The sequence below is a fragment of the Podarcis erhardii genome, assembly GCF_964252035.2.
Source record: "Podarcis erhardii genome assembly, chromosome: 9".
Lineage (NCBI taxonomy): Eukaryota > Metazoa > Chordata > Lepidosauria > Squamata > Lacertidae > Podarcis > Podarcis erhardii.
This window is the reverse complement of record NC_138512.1, coordinates 72,091,084-72,101,226: the sequence shown is the minus strand read 5'-3', so window position 1 is coordinate 72,101,226 and position 10,143 is coordinate 72,091,084. Positions and strand designations below refer to the sequence as shown.

The window sequence follows — 10,143 nt, the reverse complement described above, 5'->3', positions numbered from 1 at the left end:
GGGGAACCACCAGAAGACCCTCAGAGCTGGACCTCAGTGTCCGGGCTGAACGATGGGGGTGGAGACGCTCTTTCAGGTATACTGGAACGAGGCCGTTCAGGGCTTTAAAGGTCAGCACCAACACTTTGAATTGTGCTCGGAAACGTACTGGGAGCCAGTGATGGAATCACAGGAGGGAAGGCTCTTGCACTCAGGTTCTGCTTGAGGGTTTATCGTAGGCATTCTCTAAGGTTTCAGACCCAGGTTTCACCCTCAGCATTGAACCGTCAGCTTTTGCAGATAGCAGAAGCTCAATCACTGCTATCTCCAGGCACAGCTGCCGGAGAATGCCCCCTGGCTGAAACCCGGAGGGCAGCTGCCAGTCAAGGTAAGCAATGCTGAGCGAGGTGCTCCAAAGGTGAAACTTGGTATAAAGAGTCTCCCTCCATCTGCACGGGTCTCATCGACTCCCGCGTCGTGCGCTCCGAGGCACCGGCCGGCCCGCGCTCTTCCCGCCAGTTTGCGCCCGGCGCAGCTCAGCTGTGCGCCCCTGCTCCGAAGCGCCGGTGCCCGCGCTCACGTCGGAGCGCAGCCAAAGGCGCTCCCCGCCTCGCCAGAGCGTCGAAGGGACTCCTGGATGTCTCTGGCTGGAGAGGTGGAGCGTGGCCAAGAGGGCCGGACTCCTGAGCAGTGGCTTTATTAGCGCGCCCAGCAGGTTACAATGAGAGGAGCCGGCGAAAGAGGAGGCTGTGCGCTCTCGCCGCGTAGGAAGAGACCCCTCGCAGCGGGAGAGGGGAAGGAAGGAAGGAAGGAAGGAAGGGGATCTTCAAAGAGGGCTGGTCCGTGCCTTCAGGCAGGAGTCGCCCACCCTTCTCCCCCGCCTCCTCCGCCCTCCTTGGCTTTCTCCGCCCCTCGCCACGGCTCTGCCTCTCCTCCTCCTGCGCGGCGAAGGAGCTGCTTTGCAAGAGAGCGCAGGCTGCCAGCCGGGACGGGAGCGCGCGCGCTGCGGGCTGTGCAAAGCGCCAAAGAGGACCATCAGGGAATTCTCCCTCCGGCTCCTTGAAATAAATACATTAAAATTGCCCGTTTTTTTTTTTTTTTCCATTCAGAAGTGCAGTTTTTCATTCCGCACCCTACCCCACCCCGCAACATTTTACTTACATTTATTTATTTTTATTTTTATTTTTAAAAAAGTGCATATATAGGCTGTCCTATATCCATCATCCATCCTTTTTTTTTTTTTCCCATTCGAGAAACTCACTTCGGGATGATTCTCCTGTCATTGTGCTTCACAGCAGCGGCTCTGGTGCAGTTGAAGACTTCAGCTGACGAACAAGTAAGTCCATGAATATCCCGAGAAGCCTGCGGAACAACGCACATCCCTTCCATCACCACCTCCATCTACTACTAATTACTATCATTTATTTATTACTTGATTGATTGAAGGTGATGGTGGAAAGCCTTTGTTGTTCCTTTCCAAACTCCGTTCTTCCTGGTGGCTTTTTATAAACCCACTTTCTTCAGCCACCTCCCCCCCCCCCCCGTCTTAAAAAAAAGAAAAGAAAAAGGAAAAACGTTTTGATTGTGTGATGATATCCCTGGCTCCTGCATGGAATTACTGCTTGGCAAAGCAGCCCAGAATTGCCTTAAGGTTCTAATTTGTAGCGTAATAGAAGAACTTTGTTTGTTTCCAACTTTCTCTTCTGCTAACACGGCTTTCTCTCTCTTTTCTTTTCCGTGTGTGTGAGTGTGTGTGTGTGTGTGTGTGTGTGTGTGTGTGTGTAACGGATTGGCTTGTGAGTATTAAATTGCAAGATTCTTAGCAGCTCTTCCTCAGCAGCCCAAGGTGAAGAGGCTGCTGTGCAGATTAACTGCTGTCCTCTAGCCTGGGGAATGGAGTCAGCGGGTGATGGGAATGGGGATGTTCTTATTCGTCTCTCTGGAGCGAGCGTGTGCGTGTGAAAGCGTTCATTCCGTGTGCAATTCCGCAGGTGGGAGGGGGGCTTCTCTTACAAGAGCCCCTCCGTGGCTCCCTTTCTCTTCACTGTGGCTTGCGCAAGAGGCCCCCCCCCATTGAATACTTTCCCTCTGTTAGGGAGTTATAATGCCTTTGGGATCCGTCAAGTAGAGACCAAGGCTGAAGATCTTTTAGCGTGGCAGCACCTGCCCTTCGGAACTCCTTGCCTATTGACAGCAGGCAGAATCCCTCTCTGTACTCTTTTCAGCTCCTGTTTAAAACGCTTTTGCTTAGACAAGTATACCCGGACACGTGGAAGCTGAGATTAAAACGCAAGCCTTTTTAGTCTATTGTTGGTTTTAATTATATTTCTGGATGTTTTAATACCTGTTTTTAACACTCTTTCACTGGCAATTTTCTAACTGCTTAGAGGTTTTTTTGTTTTCCTTTTTGCAATCAAGTGGCATATACAGTTCATTCAAATAAATAAATAGCAAATTACCAAAGGTCTGGGACCCAATTTAGGCAGAGATCCTAAGCTCACATACCTGAGAGTCATCCCCATTGAATTCAATAGGACTTATGTCTGAGCAGTCATGGTTTGGTGTGCAATGTTAGTTGTGCTTAGAGTAGCCCAACTGAAATCCATGAGACTGTAAGGCATTGCTTATCTTTTTTTAAAAAAATGTGCACACACTAGGTTGGATCTCGATGTGAAGTACTCATACTCTGGGTAGACCCACTGAAGCCAATGGAACTTCAGTACTCTAAGTATGACACAGTGGAGATGCACTCCAGTGTTTGCACAAATAATAAAATAATCGATTCCTCGCCCCAGTTTAACAAAACTTGGAGACATTGCCATGGAAGAATGAGGAAATCCCAATGAAATAACAGTGGCAAGAAAAACGGATGAGTTATGCAGAGTTGGCTAAACTGACATATAAATTGCGGAATAAGGACAACTGTGGCTTTAAGAAAGAATGGGAGCTTTTCCCCCCAAATTATTTAAAAAGACAACAAAATGAACTGGACTCCTTGGCAGGTTCTGAATAAACATGCGCAAATTTATTGGCTGATAACATGTTAGATAGATAATGTAAGGATATCTAAAATTTTATAACATGCAGAGAATAATACGTGCTGAGAAATCAGAGAGAGGAGCGGAGGGAAGTCTTTGGGGGGGATGGAAGGGGGGAATAATGTATGTGATTATATGGTATGATAATTTGTTATGTTGAGATTGCTAATAAAAATAATTTAAAAAACAAACAAAATCAAACTTGGAGACATTGCCCACGGACAGAGATATACAGACCTGAGCAAACAGGTCATCCCACCTTCCTCAAGGCTGGCATAGGATTTGTTTTCCCGTGAGGGAAATGGTCCAAAGGAGTCATCATTTCTTGGGAGATGTTTTGTATCCTTAGCTTACTAGAGCAGCCACCAGAGGTCAGAGAGCATCCTCACTCAAAGGTGAGATGCTCCTGGGCAGCCCAGGTTGGTTCCATTGTAAAACGCATTCAACACATTCCTCTTCTTTGTGCTTGGGAAGCATGGATGAACCTTTGCAACCTGACTCTTCATTTCCTCTTCCCATCTTTCATGGAATGGTTTTAATTTTAAATTTTTTTTTAATTGAAGAAAGCTCATTCGAGTCAAAGGGCTCCTCTTTCCACTCATCTGAGAATCCTTCTCACAGGCTCTTTTCAGTTACAGCTGATACTTAAGAACATCAGAACAGCCCTGTTATATCAGTTCCAAGGTCCATCTAGTTCAGCATCTGTTCTCACAGCCACCAACCAGATCACAGAATCATAGAAATGTAGAGCTGGAAGGGACCTCCTCTCCGAAAATGCAACACAGCGTTCCACATCACTTGTGACATCGCACACACTATGTGCTGATGTGTGATATTGCAAGTCCATGTTATGGCGGCAGGCACCCACAATCCTGGGGGCGAGATGTAGGCGCTGCCCCAGACTGTACTTTGGCTGGTTGCTGTTAATTTTCTTTGTGGGCCCACATACGTTCCTGAACTTGGGTTTCTTCCGCTGCATGTTGGTTGCTGTGAATGCAAATAGGTATGAGATGCAACAGACCTTCAGATTTGCTATGATAATAAAGTCATCGCTTCCCAGGAATTCATTTCCCTCCCTCCCTTTGCCGCCACCTTTGATCAAATAGTTTTTGCAGGCTTTTTGAAGCACTCTCCGCACTTGCAAAACCTGTTCGCTCCGAGATCTCACTGTGCTTCCTTTCTCTGCTAGCTCAGTTCTAGGGCAGAAGAAAGAGAGAGAGACTGCCACTTGTCTTGATTTCTTTGGCTTTGTGTCCCTGGAGAGTTGTCAGGATTCATGTTTGCTTGTTCCCCCTACACCCTCCATCCCTCAGGAATCGTGGGTTTAATTAGCTCTTAAAGTATTTCTTCAGCCACCAGACTCTAATTTTTTGGCGCAGCACTGCAGCATTACAGAATGGCCCATTCAGAAATCTGGGTTTATTAGCTCAAGCTGTTTATGTGAAACTTATTATTTATGGAGTCTTATTAGTGGATTGGGGGACAGCTGTTTATTCACTTAAGGGCAGCACCGTTCCTGGATGTGGGGCAATGGGGGGGGGGCGTTGCGGAAGGCAGGAGGAGGTAGAACAGTGTAGGATAAGCTGGCTAGACCAACTAGTTTGTCCTTTGCAAACATAGCAACTGCTCTGAAGCATGGATCCTCAGTGGACAAAAATAGTATACCTTCTGAATAGGGACACTGGTAATTGGGAACTGGTAGGGCAGAAGTCCAGGAGGCCAACAGTAGATGGTGCCAAAGCCGGTGGTTGGTGGAGCAAGAGCCAGCGATGGGTAGAGCCACCTAATTCTGGTCTGGTTCCCACCATTCTCTTTGGTGAGTTCCATGGGTGCGAAACTGAGACTGAGGAAGAGGAAGCTGATGGCCGTCCCCTGGACTGAGACAGGTGAGGGCTAGCTGAGGACAGACTGAGGCCGGTGAGAGCAACCTCCACTGGCTAGGGGTGAAAACAGGCCATGAGTAGCTCAGTCAGGAGAGCAGGAGACTTTTAATCTCAGGGTTGTGGGTTCGAGTCCCACGTCAGGGAAAAGATTCGTGCATTTGGACTAGATGGCCCCTCATGTTCCCTTCTAACTCTACAATTCTGTGATTCTATCACCTTTTTTCTTCTTCTCTCTGCTTGATGAGATTTGCTTGGCCCCTGCTGGAATCATAACACTGAGCTAGATGGTCCTTACTTATTCCAGGATCTGGGTGCCCTTGCTTTGTTACTTTCCTAGAAACATACACTGTCTATCTTCATCATGATCAGAAGCAAAGTAGCATTCGCATTCTCCCACCCACTCACCCACAAAAAAAGTTTCCTGGTCCAATTCAAAGTGCTTCTTCTTGCCTAATAAAGCAGAGGTGTGGGATGTGTGTGCCTCCAGATCTTGTTGAACTACAACTCCCATCTTCCCTGTCTCATTGGCTGTGCTGGCTGGGGGCTAATGGAAGTTCAAGTCCAGCAACAGCTAGAGAGGAACACGTTTCCATCCCCTAAGTGGCTTGGGGCTAGGACATCTGAAGGGCTGCTTCCACTGTAGCCTACTCTGAGGTTCTTTTGAGGTTCCCACCATCGAAATAGCTAGACTGGTGCTCTCGCACGCAACAGGGTCTTTTCTGTGACAGCCCCTTCAAGATCCTGATTATGGAACTCCTTTTTTGAAGTTCTGTTTATGTATTAGATTTATCTCCTGCCTTTCCTCCAAGGAGACCAAGGTTGTGTACCTGGTTCTCCCCCCCCTCATTTTATCCTGAGAGGCGGTGATTGGCCCCAGTGAGCCTCTTGGGTGAGTTGTGGGGGGTTGAACTCTGGTCCAATAGTCTAACAACACTATCCCCTGCTGGTGATTTAATTGTTGGACTATTGATTTGGTTTCGCTGTTTTGCCACTCTTCTGTCATTTAATATTGGTTCAATAATTGTTTTATATGTACACCACTTGGAGTGCCTGAGTGCCAAAAGTTGATCTATGTGTGAGTATAGTTAATGAATAAAACAAATTATTGTTTATTTTTCCAGGCTGCTAAAGAAGACGTTATTCAAACAGGTAAGACCATTCAGCTGTATCTTATTTGTGGTTTGTATATAAAATACTACTACTACTACTAACTACTATTGCTACTACTTTATTATTTATATGCCATCCATCTGACCGAGTTTCCTCAGCCACTCTGGACAGCTTCCAACAAAATATTCAAACACCAACACAAAATATTAAACACAAGATAGAACTATTTACCACTAATATGGCTTTAGCACCCTGCGAGACCATTTTCTTAATATATAAAATAAATAAATTGCCATGTAGTTGATATTCACTCCAGTTGGCAAGTAACAGTGATACATGTTGGAACTGTGTCAGTGTACTATGGATGGATGGAAGGCAGGTGAGAAAATCAGGGGGAAATGTTATACATCTTCTTCCTCTTCTTCTTTGGCAATCACTCGTGGCCGAGTAAGATTGTCTTCCATAAACACGGTTTTAACAATGAGTCTGTAAGTGACTGTGGAGTTCAGTTCTGGATCCACACGTCCTTCCACAGTGGGGACATTGGTTTCCGGGTGGGAGTTGATCACGGTGTGGATTTGCCAAGCGTGCCTTCCTCCTAGCACGTTTCTCCCTTCCGTCCTGAGTTTGAGTGTCTTCAAAGTCCATGACACCTTTGGTAAAGGATGTTGCGTACAGCTATTAACCAAACGAAAAACAACAAAGCCAGTGGACCTGATGGGATAACTGCCAAAATCTTCAAAGCAGGTGGAATTGAACTTACACAACAACTTCACAAGCTCATTGAAAAAATCTGGGAAAGAGAAGAAATCCCAGGGGACTTTAGAGATGCCGAAATTATCAATCTCTTTTTAAAAAAGGTGACAGAACTGATTGTGGAATATTATACATATACGGGAAATGATTGGCCATCTTTACAAATTCTCCACCCCCATAGCTCAGCCTGGACACTGAGGTCCACCTCTGAGGGCCTTCTGGCAGTTCCCTCACTGTGAGAAGTGAGGTTACAGGAAACCAGACAGAGGGCCTTCTTGGCAGTGGCATCCACCCTGTGGAACGCCCTCCCAGCCGATGTCAAGGAGATAAATAACTATACAACTTTCAGAAGACATCTTTTAGAAGCCCTGTATCAGGAAGTTGCTAATGTTTGAGGTTTTATTATGTTTTTATGTGTGTTGGGAGCTGCCCATAGTGACTGAGGCAACCCTGCCAGATGGGTGGGGTATAATAATAATAATAATAATAATAATAATAATAATAATAATTAGACAGATACCTGTATTTAAACCTGAATGCTGGGCTGGTCGGCCTTTGGCCTGATCCAGCAATCTCTTCTGATGCTCTTATGTAATTATGGGCAGGCGGACTGAGTCCAGTGCCTTGGGGTCCTTCTCCATCTAGGGAAACACTCAAAACATGTGGCTCTGGTGGCTCCTGACATAAGGCAGCTGTGCTCAGAGCTGGGGGCTCTCACTTCCAGCCTTGGCAGCTGTCAACACTATTGCAGAGCTGTGTGTGGGCAGACGAGCTAACGAAATGCCTATGGGCTTGTAACAGAGGCTCTCGTAACCGTTTCTTAATTTCCCTCCATGTGTGAATCTGGCATCTTGTTTTCCCTGTAGCAGGGAAGAAAATGCTCCAGAAATGTCTGTGGATTTTTCAGATTCGTATTCATTCAGCACTTGCCAACTGGAAACCATATCGTCTTGGGGCAGTGGGGGGGGGGGGCGAGATGAGTTGCCAAGTCAGCCAGTCCTTGAAAACTAAATCTCTGGTGCCTTTGACCCCTTAATATGGAGGTTTAAACCTGTTCGGTGGCTATTCTAGCAGGTGAAAGCTCGCATCCTGAACACTTCAAAAGGCTGCCTCAAAGCTTTTGCGATCTCTTTCTGTGACCTTTTGCTCTGAGCTCTTCTCCAGTTTGACAGCTCAGCTCCTCGTATTCTTAGGTGGCCTCGGAGCAAAAAGGACCAGTTTTCTGAAGTGTTATGGTCCTACGACAAGGATGGACAATTGACAGAAACAGAATCCAGCTGCCTTAAAAGGGAACTAAACAAAACATTTAGTTCTTGGCTGCAAGTCACGACAGCTAAATTTGGGCCATCATATTCAGAGGTTATATGCCATGGATAGGGGTGTTAGATAATTCTAATGCAAACAGGAATGGAAATTGCCATGTTTTTGTTTTTTTTCCCCTTTATGGTCCTGTGGCATTTCTCTGCATTTGCACAAATTTCTCCTAGCATACACATTTTTGCATGCAATTTCATTTGAAATACACATTTTTAAAAGCGATGTTCCCAATATAACGCATTTCCTTTGTCAGTATTTGCATCTTTATTCATTCTTTTCCACAATGTAGACAATTTTGTGCATGTTATATGACTGGCGAGCTACAAAATTCAGAGAAGTGCAAATTTGGGAGGAAAGTGTAAATTCAGTAGATTCGCATTCACATTCCAACTGAACCAATTTTCTCCTCCATTGCTAATCACCCACAACAAGTCCCTGTAAACAAATAGGCATATATATTTTTTCCCCTTTTCCTGAAAGCACCCATAGTCTGTGGCTTAATGTCAGTGGCGTGCAGTGAAATATTTCGTAGAGGCGAAATTAGGGCCAGAGGCACCAGATTGCGAGGGCAATGGGGTAGGGTGTGTGTGATGTCACACACAAGATGTATTGATGTCCTGATGTTGCACGCATGAACATCGTGCCTCTCTAAGCCGGGCAGAAGCTTCCTGGGCTTTGGGAAAGAGACACCAGGGGAACATTTAGAGGACTAGACTGGTCCCCTTGGTCTACTGACCGCATGCCACTGCTTAATGTGTGTGCTCCCCTTTGCAATGCACCTGCCTACACATGCTCCATCAATGTGACACTCTTACTGCTGAATGGTTGTGGTTTTTTTGAAGCACCGATATGCTCGGCAATACACAAGCAGGGCCATAGTCTCCTGCCCCAAGGAGCTTACAGCAGCTGCACCATTAGGGTGATTGGGGCGCTACCGCATCGACCTCAGTCTGGCCTCACTCAGTCCTCACTTCTCTGCCTTCTTATCCACAGTCAGGGAGTATCTCTGACTGGCCTTGTATCTGGCTTATCTTCCTGTTGGCCTCTATGCTTCTCGCCCTAGCAATACCAGCCACCACTGGCCTACAGTCATCCAGCGAATGTGATTATGGCACCTCGCCATCTGGGAGGGAGGGATTTGCGTGGCAAAAGTAGACTTCTAGGCATCCAAACTGAAGAATCATGTGTGTGTGTGTGTGTGTGTGTGTGTGTGTGTGTGTATATATATCCCAATATATATATATATATATATAGGCTGAATTATGGAGCTGCATCTTTCATGCTCATATATAATTTAAAGCAAAGAGCAATTCTCATGCATCATCCGATGACATATTGCTAACAATAAAAAAACCCACGTATTTTTAGCTCTTGCGGCTAGGGAAGAAACAATCTTGGATGTGTGCAGGGTAGTTTGTGTTGCAAAGCCCTTTTGGCTCAGCCCTCTCGGCTCTCTCATTCTGCCTGGCATGTGGAGCCGGGAGGTGATAGAATTCTGATAACACTGACGAGTTTCTGACAAGATCTTGGCTTTCGAACTTCGCGGGATGACATTGGCCAGCTGCCTTTAGGAGGGGCCTTGCGAAGCTTCCTTGATGACTCCCTGTAGGCCAAACCAGACACACTGGGGTGATAAATGAGACCCTTTTAAGTTCTGAATCAACGGGGGAATTTTAAGTGGCCCCTTGGGAGTTGTCATCTCTGGCTGAACAGGGAAATGTACTTCCAGGACTATTAGGCTATTAGATTTCATAGATTTCTCTCTCTCTCCCTCTCGTCCAATCTAAACATGCTTACATTTTTTAAATTAATATTTTATTAAGAGAATTTCATATATATATATATATAAAAGAGTGAGAAAAAATGAAAGAAAGAAAAAGTAATTGGGAATAAAAAAAATGTCATTACATGTTTAGCATGTTTACATTAGGAGTAAAAAGGTAAAGGTAAAGGTACCCCTGACCATTAAGTCCAGTCGTGGCCGACTCTGGGGTTGTGGTGCTCATCTCGCTTTATTGGCCAAGGGAGCCGGCGTACAACTTCCAGGTCGTGTGGCCAGC

General features: G+C 45.9%; 1 protein-coding gene across 1 annotated transcript in view; it reads left to right on the top strand.

The window, feature by feature from the left end:
- The first annotated feature begins 760 nt into the window (after positions 1 to 760).
- ADAMTS3 (ADAM metallopeptidase with thrombospondin type 1 motif 3) overlaps positions 761 to 10,143 on the top strand; it is a 133,279-nt gene continuing 123,896 nt past the window's right edge. Inside the window, exons 1-2 of the mRNA XM_081876685.1 lie at positions 761 to 1,315; positions 6,022 to 6,049. Of these exons, the coding sequence (XP_081732811.1) occupies positions 1,247 to 1,315; positions 6,022 to 6,049 (97 nt within the window). The 5' untranslated portion in view covers positions 761 to 1,246. The remainder of the gene's footprint in view (positions 1,316 to 6,021; positions 6,050 to 10,143) is intronic.